Source organism: Mobula birostris, chromosome 2 (assembly GCF_030028105.1).
Source record: "Mobula birostris isolate sMobBir1 chromosome 2, sMobBir1.hap1, whole genome shotgun sequence".
Lineage (NCBI taxonomy): Eukaryota > Metazoa > Chordata > Chondrichthyes > Myliobatiformes > Myliobatidae > Mobula > Mobula birostris.
Window position 1 is genome coordinate 86,700,805 of NC_092371.1, and position 15,376 is coordinate 86,716,180.

Here is a 15,376-nt window from a genome sequence, read left to right on the forward strand (position 1 = left end):
TCGATTAGTTTCATATGTCACTACCTGTGAGTATGATACAATCGCCATTTCTGACCATGCGCCTTTGAAATTATCAATTAAAATTAGAGGTGCAACTTTTAGTATTAGACAGTTGTGGTTCAATTCTACTTTGCTTCAAGATTTAAATTTTGATAATTTTATTAAAGAACAGATTGCATTTTTCTTTTCATCTAACTCAATGGAAGAAATTTCCAGTGGGATATTATGGGATACCTTTAAAGCATATATTTGTGGGCAAATTATTTCATACTCGACTGAAGTGAAAAAACGTATTAATAGTGAAATACGTACGTTGGTTGATAACACTAAAGAAATTGATTAAAAATATTCCATTGCTCCTAATTTGGAGCTTAAGAAAGAGAGAGTTGAACTTCAGATGCAACAGAGTTTGTTATTAACAGCTCCGATTGAAAACCAATTACTTAAAACTAAGAGTCAATTTTACATACATGGTGATAAGTCGGGCAAGTTACTGGCTAATCAATTGAAAGCTGCTTTGGCGAAACGTCAGATTAATAAAATTCATAGATGGGATGGTAATTTGATGATTGACTATGATGAAATTAATAAATCTTTTCAAGAATTTTATACCAATTTATATCAATCAGAATTTCCTGATGATCCTATCGTAATGCATGAACTGTTAAGGAAACTAAATATTCCGAAATTACTAGCTGATGAATGTTTAACATTAGATGCATCCATTACTGAAGAGGAAATAAGGAAAGCAATTCTTTCAATGAACTCTGGTAAAGCTCCTGGCCCGGATGGGTATACAGCTTTATAAATTTTTTTCAGATGTACTGTCTCCTTGGTTATGTAGAATTTTTAAAGATGCCTTATTTGTAGGTAAGTTACCACAATCCTTTTATGAAGCATCTATCTCATTAATCCTTAAAATAGGTAAAGATCCCACTGAATGTGCATCATATAGACCTATATCTTTGTTGAATGTGGTTTCTAAAATCTTTTCCAAAATATTAGCGATTAGAATAGAGAAGGTACTACCACAAATTGTCACCAAAAATCAGACAGGATTTATTAAAAATCGTTAGGAGGCCATTGAACATTGTATACACTACGACACACATCAAAGTTGCTGGTGAACGTAGCAGGCCGGGCAGCATCTCTAGGAAGAGGTACATTCGACGTTTCGGGCCGAGACCCCGTCGACTGTACCTCTTCCTTGAGATGCTGCCTGGCCTGCTGCGTTCACCAGCAACTTTGTGTGTTGCTTGAATTTCCAGCATCTGCAGAATTCCTCGTGTTTATGATTGTATACACTACTTCAGTTAAAACCCCAGAACGTGTTATTTCGCTTGATGCCGAGAAGGCATTTGACAGACTTGAATGGGAATATTCATTTGATATACTTGAGAAATTTAATTTCAGCTCAAAATTTATATCCTGGATTCAATTGATGTATACCTCTGGCTGCTGTATTTACCAATAATCAGAGATCCCTGTTTTTTAGGCTTTTTCGAGGTACTAGACAGGGCTGTCCTTTAAATCCCTTACATTTTGATATTGCCCTGGAGACCTTGGCAATTGCTATTCGTGACTCACCTAATATATTTGGCATAATTCGTGGGAATGGGACGCATAAAGTATCACTATATGCAGATGACCTGTTACTATATATCTCTAACCCAGAGAAATCTATTCCTGCAGTCATACATTATTTGCTCAGTTTTTCTGGTTATAAATTGAATCTTAATAAGAGTGTGCTTTTCCCATTAAATATGCAAGTTCCGATTTATAGACAATCACCATTTAGATTAGTCACTGATTAATTTACTTTTTTGGGTGTTAAAATTACTAAGAAGCACAAGGATCTATTTAAAATTAATATATTTTTTTACCCTTAATCGATCATGTTAAACAACTGTTTACTAAATGGTCCCCTTTGTCTTTATCTTTGATTGGTCGAATTAATACTATTACGGTGATTATTTTACCTAAATTTTTGTATCTATTTCAGGCGGTATCAATTTTTATCCCTAAATCTTCTTTTGATATTATTGATTCTAAAATTTCTTCATATATATGGCAGAATAGAAATCCCAGGTTAGGTAAGAAATATTTACAGAAATCAAAAAAAGAAGATGGTTTGGCTTTGCCGAATCTTAGATTTTACTACTGGGCAATTAACATTCGATATTTAATGTTTTCGACTCAAGAATTGGATTAAACTCAAAGTCCACGATGCATGAACCTCGAGCGTGAGTCTGTACAGGGGTTCTCATTGGCTTCTATTTTAGGAGCTGCACTTTCCTTTGCACTTACTAAATTGAATAAACAAATGATAAATCCAGTAATTAAACATGCAATACGAATATGGCTTCAATTTCATAAATTCTTTGGATTGAACAAATTTATCCTGTCAAGGTCTATTATATCTAATTTTTTCTTTCAACCACCTAGAATTGACCAAGCTTTTTTTCTATGGAAAACAAAGGGAATAACATGTTTTTGTGATTTATTCATGGATGACTGTTTCAAGTCTTCTGATAAATATAATTTGCCTAGGTCACACTTTTTCAGATATTTACAGAATAGAAACTTTTTGAACCCTACTTTATCCACCTTTCTGATATCACATCAAATTGAAGTTACAAGAAAAAATTTTAGGTTTAAACCCCTTTCAGAAGAGTGTAATAGCAATTATTTATGATCTGATTATGAAAATACGTCTAGGTACATTTGATAAAAATTAAGTATGAGTGGGAAAGAGAACTTCAAATATCATTATCTACAGAGAAATGGGAAAAAATTCTTCAATTAGTCAATACTTCTTCAATGTGTGCTGGACAACGCCTTGATACAATTTAAGGTGGTTCATAGGGCTCATATGTCCAAGGATAAGCTAGCTCGTTTTTATTGCCATGTAAATCCTGTTTGTGATAAATGTAATTCTGAGGTAGCTTCCTTGACACATATTTTCTGGTCTTGTCCTCTTTTAGAAAAATATTGGAAAGATATTTTTGATATTATTTTAGTAGTTCTGCGTATTGATTTACAACCTCATCTTATTACTGCAATTTTTGGACTACCAGTGATGGACTCTAGTCGTTTATCCCCTTCAGTTTGCCGTCTAACTGCATTTGTTACATTAATAGCCAGAAGATCCATTTTATTTAAATGGAAAGATTCTAATTCTCCCAGTACCTTTCAATGGTTTTCCCAAACGACAGCATGCCTGAGCTTGGAAAAAATTAGGAGAGGTACTATGGATCCTTCCGTTAAATTTGAAGAAACTTGGGGCCATTTATTTAATATTTTCATATGATGTAAGTTGATCCTTTCTGAATCCTTTGTAGTAATTTTTTTCATGTATAGAGGAGCGGAGTTAACCACAAATAATTTTAGCCAACGTAATATGACAGCCCAAGCTTTGTTTGTTTTTTTTTAGTTTAGTTTCTTTTTAGTTTAGGGGCTTTTCTTTTTCTCTCTTTATTAATATCTTTTTCATGGTCAATTACTATGAGATTGGGAGGCTAAACTATACTTGCTACTTGGAATTTGTGTTAACTGTTATTATTGTAATCCCGATCTCTATGTATCATTACTATTATTGTTGTGTTTAATTTTGAAACCTAGTAAAAAGATTGAAAAAGAAAGAAAGAAAGAAAGAATGGGCCTGTTACTGGGCTGTAGTACTCTATGACTCTGTGGAGAGGTCTATGAATCCTGGCGTGGGCCCTTGGAGAAGGGGAGTGGGGGGTATTGTCGGCAGGCAGACCCTGGCGTTTGGGAGGGAGTTGGAGATCACGGCTTGGAGTGGGACAATGAAGCCAGAGCGACCATCAGGGACCCCAGCCTGAATGTGTCTATTGGGAGCACACCTCCTCCCAGCCTCCATGGAGGGCTGGACATGATATTTAACCCTGTCGGCCCACTTTTCTGCTTCCCATTCACAGCCACTTTCCCTGACTCCTGAGTCACTCACTCATCAGCTGGGACAAGGCAATCATCAGAACCAATGGGGGTTTACACCAAATCCAAAGGGGTCCGATCTCCACAATGAGAGGCACGTGGATCATGTATGACGTGTTGATGGAGTGTTGGGTTCTCCCTTCACCCTCCTCCCCCTCTACCCCATCACACACTCACCCTCACATTAGTCTCTCACCCTCTACCCCCCTTGGCATGTGTCCTGCCCCAATTACGTGGCACAGTGTCTCAAATAAACCAAGGGAATCCTAGCTAATTCCTCCATTAGTCTTTGTTCTTCAAGAGATGTTCCAAATAAGCATCTGCTCCAATTAATTGGAATCCACTGTACTGGAACCAAAAAGGCCTGGGAATGCTCAGCAAATGTAGAGAATAGAACGAGTTTAAATCCATATTGATTGTAGTTCAATAATGTGCCAAGTCATTTGCATGAAGAAAATCTGGGTCACAGAGAGAGGTGGCGGGGAGGCATAGAGGAGACAGAGAAAACAGGCAAACTGATGGGAGACAGGGAGGCGGAGATGTAATCAGACAGACTGATGGGAGAGAGACAGACAGACAGGGAGACAGAGATGTAATCAGACAGACTGATGGGAGAGAGACAGACCGACAGGGAGACAGAGATGTAATCAGACAGACTGATGGAAGACAGACAGACAGGGAGACAGAGATGTAATCAGACAGACTGATGGGAGAGAGACAGACCGACAGGGAGACGGAGATGTAATCAGACAGACTGATGGAAGACAGACAGACAGGGAGACAAAGATGTAATCAGACAGACTGATGGGAGAGAGACAGACTGACAGGGAGACGGAGATGTAATCAGACAGACTGATGGAAGACAGACAGGGAGATGGAGATGTAATCAGACAGTGATGGGAGAGAGACAGACAGACAGGGAGACGGATTTGTAATAGACAGACTGATGGGGGAGAGACAGACAGGGAGCCGGAGAAGTAAACAGGCTGATGGAGAGGGAGAGTTTCTACATTACTAAATAATAGGAATTTAGGAATATATGTTGTTGATGTTTACTGTGGAGATTGTAAGGTGGTGAATTTTGGTTGGAATTACGAGTACAGGTGATATAGAATACAGGACTTGTTCCAAAATGCGTGCAGGAGCAGGTAATCGAACCTGTACGTCAGGCTGAGGAACTGGTTTGTATGTGAACATGCTTCAGGGCTTTGTCAACAGTGTCACTGAGTATAAAAACAGAGGTCATGATGAACCTTTAAAACAGTCTTCCAGCCTTGTGATCAGTTTGGGTCCCTACATTACAGGAAAGGTGTGAGAGTCTTAAACAGGGTCCTGATAGATTTATGGGAATGTGCAATGAGGGTTACTGTTGCAAGGAAAGATGAAAGAGAGGAAAACTGTTCTTTTGGGAGATTTGCTAGAAATACATGGAAAGATGTGTAATCTGGGCAACGGGTCAAAGTTCTAAGTAAATTGATTATCAAAGTATCACCATATACTACCCTCAAATTCATTTTCTTGCAGGCATTCACAGGAAAATAAAGAAATGCAATAGAATTTACGAAAAATTATACAAATACTTTGTACGTAAATACTGACAAACAACTAATGTGTAAAAGACGACAAAATGTGCTAGTAAGTACATTAAACGTATATCACGAGCATAGTTGTGGAGTCCTTGACAAGTGAGTCTGTAGGGTGTGGAATGCACACAGAGTTGAGGTGAGTGAAGTTAGCCAGGTCAGTTCAATAGCCTGATGGTCGTTGAAAAGTTGAAAGTACATTTATCAGAGTATGTACAGTACACTTTACACAGCCTTGAGCTTAGTCTCCCTTCAGGCAGCTGCAAAACAAAGAAACCCAATACAACCCATTTCAAAAAGGAAACCTTCAAACACTTAATGTGCAGGAAAAAAAACAATTTGTGCAAACAATAAAATCAAGCTGATAACATTCAGAACTGAAGCTCAGAAAGTGAGTCCACAGCTATGAAGCCAGTCACAACACGCTGGAGGAACCCAGCAGGCCGGGCAGCATCTGTGGAAAAGATCGGTCGACGTTTCGGGCCGGAACCCTTCGTCAGGACTGAAGAGGGAGGAGGTAGAGGCCCAATAAAGAAGGTGGGGGGAGGGTGGGAAGGAGAAGGCTGCTAGGTTCCAGGTGAAAAACCAGTAAGGAGAAAGGTAAAGGGGTGGGGGAGGGGAGGCAGGGAGGTGATAGGCAGGAAAGGTGAAGAGAGAATAGGGGAAAACACAATGGGTAGTAGAAGGAGGCCATGTATGGACATATCAGAATGGGAGTGGGAAGCAGAGTTGAAGTGGGTGGCTACTGGGAGATCCTGTCTGTTTTGGCGCAATGGACAGGATCTCCCAGTAGCCACCCACTTCAACTTTGCTTCCCACTCCCATTCGGATATGTCCATACATGGCCTCCTCTACTGCCATGATGAGGCTAAACTCAGGTTGGAGGAGCAACACCTCATAGACCGTCTAGGTAGTCTCCAGCCCCTTGGTATGAACATAGAATTCTCCAACTTCCGGTAATTCCCTCCCCCTCCCTTCCTCTATCCCTATGTCACTCTGCCCCCTCCCCCAGCTGCCTACCTCCTCCCTCATGGTTCCGCCTCCTTCTACTACCCATTGTGTTTTCCCCTATTCTCTCTTCACCTTTCCTGCCTATCACCTCCCTGCCTCCCCTCCCCCACCCCTTTATCTTTCCCCTTACTGGTTTTTCACCTGGAACCTACCAGCCTTCTCCTTCCCACCCTCCCCCACCTTTTTTATAGGGCCTCTGCCCCTTTCCCCTACAGTCCTGATGAAGGGTTCCGACCCGAAACGTCGACCAATCTTTTCCATGGATGCTGCCCGGCCTGCTGTTCCTCCAGCATGTTGTGAGTGTTGCTTTGACCCCAGCATCTGCAGATTACTTTGTGTTTATGAAGCCAGTCACAGCCGCTCCAGAACCCTGTTAGTTGTAGGCCACGGCCTCAGTTCAGTGCAGAGACGAATAAATCTTGTGGATCAGCGAGCGGAACTGGCCTGTCCCTCGCCTCCGGCCCTGGCCCAGCTGCTTCAATACACTCTCGGGCCCAGGCCCACTGCCTCGATTCTGCCTCGCCTCCATTTATGCTGGTTCTGCCCCGTCAAATTGCAGCTAAGTCTGTGCCAGCAACAGCCAAGCATTGTCTCATTCCCCACTCTCGGGTCCAGGCCCCACTGCTTCATTTCAGCCCGTACGCACCGCGTCACAACCGCCCTGCGCCGTCGAGACTTTAGTTCACACTGCAAAAATGCAGGTCAAAGGTCAACTCCGAAAGGGAAGTTACTGGCTATTGATGGCAGTGGTTATATCCAAGAAAAATAACTGTTCCTGAATCGGGGAGTGGGACCTAGGGCTCCTGTACCCCCTTCCTGATGGTAGGAGGGAGAAGGGGCATGGCCTGTGTGGTGGGAGTCCTTGGTGATGGATGCTTCTTTCTTGTGGCAGTGCTCCTTGTCAATGCGCTCAGTGGCTGGGAGTGCTTTGCCTGTGATTGCCCGGGCTGTATTATGTAGTGGCATTGGAGGACTGGACTGGCAGAAAGTTAAGAGTGATATATATTGTGGCCTTCGAGAGGGATTGCATCACAACCTAGCAAAGGGAAGTTGACTGGACTGTGGAGGTGAAGTCTTTGGGGGGTAAATTTAGAGTGGAGGTTGATAACTTGATTAAAAAGGGCATCAAAGGTTAACGGAGAATGGGGATGAGAGGGAAAATAAATAAGCCATGATTGAATGGTGGAGCAAACCGGATAGGTCAAATGGCCCAATTCTGCCTATTAAATGCCCCTGTTGTATTTGCCTCCCCACCACTTCCCCACAAATCTCCTTTGAATGTAACCCCTCTCACTTTAAATGCCCTCTAGAGGGGAGGGGAAAAATCAGGGATAAAGGATTGTATAAACCGTGGAACAGCAATCTTGAGAGAAAGCCGCGCCCAGTGTTGCTGCTGGATGATCAGAACTGCCCAGGATTGGCTTTTCCAGATTCCGATTCATTAATTCAGATTGCATTGAACTGCTGCTAAATTAACAAATCTTACATCACATGCCGGCGATAAAAAACCTGATTCTGATTCTGAATTTATCACGTGTACATCGAAACAGACAGTGAAATGTGCTCTTTACATTAACAACAAACACAAACTAAGGATGCCCACAAATGTAGACACTTGTGTGTTGTTATCTACACTTGTAGACCTGTCTGCCCCTTTTAGATTTTTGCCAGAGCTTTAGTTCTAAAGCAACTCCACCAAGAGTCCTGGAGCCAGCACGGACTTGGAGCGTCACTGTAAATCTTCTGCCTCTTTTCTTTCTAGCCCTGATGAAGGGTCTTGGCCAGAAACGTCCAGTGTTTATTTCTTCCATTAAGTCCGGCGCCTCAAGGCGACTCGAGTAGCAGCAGAACTCTCAATGGATATGATTAAATATTCTCGTTTCAGCCTGATACAGCTAAAAAGCACAACTGCTTCCAAGGTCAGTACAGTCAACAAATATGTCTTAATGCGATTAACCAAACTATCGCTGCTTGAAACTGATGGAAACAACTCTGATTGTTTAACAGAAGCCTGGTTAACCCCTTCTGTACTGGATGCAGCAATCCAGATCAACGGGTTTGCTAAACATGGTCAGGATAGATCTACAAAGTCTCTCAAAAGCAGAGGTGGAGGAGTATGCCTCATGATCAACCCTTCTTGGTGCACAAACATATCAGTGCCGTCCCAATTCTGCTCACCAGACCTGGAATATCTAGCAGTAAAGTGCCGTCCTTTTTACCTACCACGGGAGTTCTCTGGGGTCATTTTGGTAGCAGTTTACATTCCACCTCAGGCCAATGTCAAGCAGGCTTTAGATGATCTGAGCAATGGGATCAACATGCATGAAGCAGCGTACCCTAACGCCTTCATCATTGTTTTAGAGGATTTTAACCAGGCCAGTCTGAAAAAAATCACTAAACAACTACCATCAACAGAACACTTGCAATACCAGAGGAAACAACATACTGGACCATTCCTACACCATCATCAGGAATGCCTGCCGTGTTATTCTACGCCCTCACTTTGGGAAGTCTGATCACCTAGCTGTACTTCTACTCCCCGAGTATAGGCAGAGACTGAAGACTGAAGTGAGGACCAAGAAGGTATGGACAAGGGAAGCACAGGAGCACTTACAGGACTGCTTTGAATCAGTGGACTGGACTGTATTCAGAGATTCATCTTCGAATCTGGGTATGCTGCAGTTGTTACCGACTTCATTAAGACCTTTGTGGATGAATGTATGCCTACAAAGACTTGCTATACATTCCCAGACCAAAATCCATGGATGAATCAGGAGGTATGTCATCTGTTGAAGGCTAGATCTGTGGCATTCAAGTCTGGCGACCCAGGTCTGTACCAGAAAACCAGCTATGATTTGCAGAGGGCTATTTCAAGGGCGAAGAGACAATTTTGAACAAAGTTGGAGGTGACATCGGATGCACGACAACACTGGCAGGGTTTGCAAGATATTACTTCCTACAAAGCGAAACCCAATAGCACCAATGGCAGATATGCTTCCCTACCAGATGAACTCAACGCCTTCTATGCCCGCTTTGAAAGGGAGAACATAACTACAGCTGTGAAAATCCCTGCTGCACCTGATGACCCTGTGATCTCTGTCTCAGAGGCTGATGTTAACCTGTCTTTAAAGAGAGTGAACCCTCACAAGGAGGAAGGTCCCTATGGAGTACCTGGTGAGGTTCTGAAAACCTGTGCCAACCAACTGGCAGGAGTATTCAAGGACATAAGTGGACTTCAGGAAGGGTAAGATGAAGGAACACATACCAATTCTCATAGAGGGATCAGAAGTGGAGAGAGTGAGCAGTTTCAAGTTCCTGGGTGTCAAGATCTCTGAAGATCTAACCTGGTCCCAACATATCGATGCAGTTATAAAGAAGGCAAGACAGTAACTATACTTCATTAGGAGTTTGAAGGTATTTGGTATGTCAACAAATACACTCAAAAACTTCTATAGTTGTACTGTGGAGAGCATTCTGACAGGCTGCATCACTGTCTGGTATGGGGGGGGGGCGGGAAGCTACTGCACAGGACTAAAAGAAGATGCAGAGGGTTGTAAATTTAGTTGGTACCATCTTAGGTACTAGCCTACAAAATACCTAGGACATTTTAAGGGAGCGGTGTCTCAGAAAGGCAGCGTCCATTATTAAGGACCTCCAGCACCCAGGGCATGCCCTTTTCTCACTGTTACCATCAGGTAGGAGGTACAGAAGCCTGAAGCACACACAAAGTGATTCAGGAACACTTTCTTCCCCTCTGCCATCTGATTCCGAAATAGACATTGAACCGGTGAACACTACTTCATTTTTTAAAATGTATATCATTAATGTTCTTTGCACGATTTTTAATGTATTCAATATATGTAAACTGTAATTGATTTAGTTATTTATTATTATTATTTTCTTTTTGTTCTTGCTGCTAAGTTAACAAAATTCACGACACATGCTGGTGATAATAAACCTGATTCTGATTCTGAGATCCTTCAGCATTTTGTTTCTGAGTTGCAGCTGAGTCTCTGATCTAGCTGTAGTGCTGTTGTCCACCACACGGTGGCAGTGCAGGACCATGTGTTGCATCTCCAACAAAGCTGTTGGCCGATGTTAAATTAAATGGAAGTTTTTAGAAAGCAGCCCCAGACGGTGTTTGAACATAAAACAATACAGTGCAGGAATAGGCCCATCAGCCTACGTATCTGTGCTAACCATGATGCATATCTGACTCATCCCATCTGAACCCATGAAGACTACTTCACTAGTTTGCTGTCTTTTTGCACTACTTATCTATTTTTAATATATTTCTTATTGTAACATAGTAATTTTAATGCATTACATTGTATGTGTATATACACAGTGGATTCTGGTTAATTGGCCCATTGGTTTATTGGGGCTGCTGCTTAATTAGGACGTTGCTGAACAGTTTCTAAAGAGCGTCTGTTGAGCGTTTATATTCAAATAGCCCTGACTTTTGTCACTAATAGGTGACTAGAAATGAGCAGTAAGACAATTTATCTGACCTCTCCCCTCCAATCTGGGCAACATTTTGGTGAAAAATAGATGGGTCAGGCAGCATTGTGGAGGTAAAGAGATGGTCACCATTTTGCATTGAGAGCCTGTGTTAGCTCTCCAGATTTCAACACCCACAGTTCCTTGTGTCAGCATCCCGGGCTGAACCTCTTCTGCACCCTCTCCAAAGCCTCCACATCGTTCCTGTGTTGCAGTGACCTGACCTTCTCACACAGACTTCAAATATAAGCTAATCAAAATTTTCCATGGCTGCAACATCACTTCCTGATTAAATGCCCAGTACTTCGACTGCTGAAGGCAAGCATACCAAATGCCGCCTTTATCTAATTGTCTTGTCACTTTCAGGGAGATGTGGACGTGCATCCTAAATACACCAGTGTTCCTGCACTTTCTGTACGCTTTCCTCTTGCACCTGCCCTCCTAGAATGCATCACCCCACAGAAACCTGAATTAAACTCAGTTAGATTTCCAACTGTTCTGCATCCTGGTATGTGGTATGTATTTGACAACCACATGAACAATGCCCCCCACCCCACTCCATTCCAATATCCCTTTATTCAAACTGTTCTTCAAGTTTTGAAGTTCTCGATCCACCTCGAGGGAAGACAGTAAAGGAGTGGGGTGGCACACTAGCACAGTGTTTAGCCGAATTACTTTACGGCACCAGCGATCGCCAATTGAGGTTCAATTCCCGCTACTGTCGGTATGGAGTTTGTACGTTCTCCCCGTGACCGTGCAGGTTTCCTCTGGGTACTCCGGTTTCCTCCCATGTTCCAAAGATGCACTGGTCAAGGTCAGTGAGTTGTGGGTGTGCTACATTGGTGTCGGAAGTGTTGAGACCCTTCCGAGCTGCCCAGCACATCCTTGTTGATGCAAATGAGGCATTTCACTGTCCGTTTTGCTGTTTCAACATATCTGTGACAAATAAAACTACTTCTTGTCTTTAAACCTCAGAAGAACTGACCGATGATTTCTTCCTCTTTGCACATTGCCAAATGCCAGAGATGGAATAACCTTCAGCTGGGCTTTTGACCAGCCCTAACATTTTAATTCATTTAAAATAAATTTCTTATTTAATTTTATTACAGTTTGTCAAGAAAGATATTAATCTCAGAGCAGCAGATGGTCAGCACTGAGAAACTCAGACACTCTGATGTGGGTATCGTGGTTTGAGATGCAATTTGTTCATTAATTAAATCACATCTTTCATACCAACACAGCTCTGCCGGGGAGCCGACTGTGATAACAGGAGCCTCTGAGGGTTTCAGGATAAAACTCTAATTTAATGCTGCAGTGTTGTGAAAGATTTGGGTCAGAAATCAATGGACAGCACTCTTATCTGAGATGGACGGTTGTAGGAGATAACCGCACTTAGTCCAGGGATCAGCAATTCAACATAGACTGAGACTGAGATCTGCACTGAGGGAGGGTCACACTGTGGGAGGGGTGGTACCGAGGGAGGGTCACAACGTGGGACGGGCGGTACCGAGGGAGGGTTTACACTGTGGGAGGGGCGGTACCGAGGGAGGGTCACAGCGTGGGAGGGGTGGTACCGAGGGAGGGTCACACTGTGGGAGGGGCGGTACCGAGGGAGATTCACACCGTGGGAGGAGCGGTACCGAGGGAGGGTCACACTGTGGGAGGGGTGGTACCGAGGGAGGGTCACACTGTGGGAAGGGCGGTACCGAGGGAGATTCACACTGTGGGAGGGGCGGTACCGAGGGAGGGTCACTCTGTGGGATGGGCAGTACCGAGGGAGGGTCACACCGTGGGAGGGGTGGTACCAAGGGAAATTCACACCGTGGGAGGGGTGGTACCGAGGGAGGGTCGTTGTGGGGATGGGTGGTACCTAGGGAGGGTCGTTGTGGGGACGGGTGGTACCAAGGGAGGGTCACACTGTGGGACGGGTGGTACCTAGGGAGGGTCACACTGTGGGACGGGTGGTACCGAGGGAAGGTCACACTGTGGGAGGGGCGATACCAAGGGAGGGTCACACTGAGGAAGGGGTGGTACCGGGGGAGGGTCACATTGAGGGAGAGGTGGTACCGGGGGAGGGTCACATTGAGGGAGGGGTGGTCCTGGGTACTGAGGGAGGGTCACACTTAGGGAGGGGAGGTACTGAGGGAGAGTCACACTGAGGGAGGGGAATACTACTGAGGACCAATGACACTGACGATTCTTAGGACGGGATATTAATGGTCTAAGTTCACCCAGAATCCTGGGGTGAAATTAAGCTCTCAATCAGATACTCGGAGGAGATGGTCTGATCTTTATTACATTGCTCTGTGTGGGATACATTGGGTGCAATACATTACTGTAAGAGCAGAATGAGGCCATTTGGCCCCTTGAGACCACTCTGCCGTTCCGTCATGACTGATTTTTAAAAATCCCTCTCAACCCCATTCTCCTGTCTTCTCCCCGTAACCTTTGATGCCTTTACTAATCAAGAACCTATGAGCCTCAGCTTTAAATATACTCAATGACTTGCCCTCGACAGCCGTCTGTTGCAATTAATTTCACAATTGTGTCTACACTACAAGAGGCTTGAGATGTCCAGAAGGGGACACGCCTTCCTCCCTCTTTCTGGGAGGAGGGTTGATGGCTACAGATGGGGCGTTGCAGTAAATCCTCAGCCCTCTTTCTTTCCCGACAGGTGACGTTGAAATGGGAATTCTGGAACGAGATGGGCAGCTGGAAGTGGAGGTGATTCAAGCTCGGGGTCTCACCCCGAAACCAGGGACCAAGACTCTGCCAGGTAGGCGTCTGTACCCAATGCCAGATCGAGCAAACCCATTAAAACACACAAACTGTGTGGGGTCCAGCAGGTCAAACAGCATGTGTGGAGGTGGAGAATTAGAGTAATAGAAAAGGCCCTTCAGCCCATCTGCTCCATGCTGACCAACATTCCCATTTGCCCATATTTGGCCCATGTCTGTCAAAGATTCCCAACGTGGGGTTCACGAACCCCTTGCTAAATGGTAAACCATGAAACTTGCTCTAAAACTTTCCTCTTCATGTACCTTTCAAATGCTTATTTATGTAGAGACACAGCGTGGAATGGCACCTTGAGCCACACTGTCCAGCAACTCACCGGTTTAACACTAGCCTAATCACAGGACAATTTACAGTGACCAATTGACTGAACAACTGGTACATTTTTGGGAGGAAACTTGAGCACCCGGAGGAAACCCACACGGTCACGGGGAGAATGTACAAACTCCTTACAGATAGTGCCGGAGTTGATCTCCAAACTATGCAACAGCCCAGGCTGCAATACAGTCACAATGTCCATCACCAAACTGTCCATCGCCCAATCCTCCAGGCTGTAATATATTCACACTGTCCACTGCCCAATCCCCCAGGCTGCAATACAGTCACAATGTCCATCTCCAAACTGTCCATCGCCCAATCCCCCAGGTACTAATACAGTCACAATGTCCATCGCCCAATCCCCCAGGTTCTAATACAGTCACACTGTCCATCGCCCATTCCCCCAGGCTGTAATACAGTCACACTGTCCATCGCCCAATCCCCCAGGCTGCAATACAGTCACAATGTCCATCGCCCAATCCCCCAGGCTGTAATACAATCACACTGTCCATCGCCCAATCCCTCAGGCTGCAATACAGTCACACTGTCCATCTCCAAACTGTCCATCGCCCAATCCCCCAGGCTGTAATACAGTCACACTGTCCATCAACAAACTGTCCATCGCCCAAGCCCCCAGGCTGCAATACAGTCACACTGTCCATCGCCCAATCCCTCAGGCTGCAATACAGTCACACTGTCCACCTCCAAACTGTCCATCGCCCAATCCCCCAGGCTGTAGTACAGTCACACTGTGCATCGCCCAATCCCCCAGGCTGTAATACAGTCACACTGTCCTTCGCCCAATCCCCCAGGCTGCAATACAGTCACACTGTCCATCTCCAAACTGTCCAGCGTCTAATCCCACAGCTGTAATACAGTTACACCGTCCTTCGCCCAATCCCCCAGGCTGCAATACAGTCACACTGTCCATCTCCAAACTGTCCATCGCCCAATCCCCCAGGTTCTAATACAGTCACAATGTCCATCGCCCAATCCCCCAGGTTCTAATACAGTCACACTGTCCATTGCCCATTCCCCCAGGCTGTAATACAGTCACACTGTCCATCGCCCAATCCCCCAGGCTGCAATACAGTCACAATGTCCATCGCCAAACTGTCCATCGCCCAATCCCCCAGGCTGTAATACAATCACACTGTCCATCGCCCAATCCCTCAGGCTGCAATACAGTCACACTGTCCATCTCCAAACTGTCC

The 15,376-nt window shown here is 44.4% G+C and overlaps 1 protein-coding gene across 1 annotated transcript in view; it reads left to right on the forward strand.

Annotated features, from left to right (window-relative positions):
* Positions 1–15,376, forward strand: part of rims4 (regulating synaptic membrane exocytosis 4) — a 234,906-nt gene that overhangs the window by 70,702 nt on the left and 148,828 nt on the right. Inside the window, exon 4 of the mRNA XM_072244541.1 lies at positions 13,726–13,827. Within this exon, the coding sequence (XP_072100642.1) occupies positions 13,726–13,827 (102 nt within the window). The remainder of the gene's footprint in view (positions 1–13,725; positions 13,828–15,376) is intronic.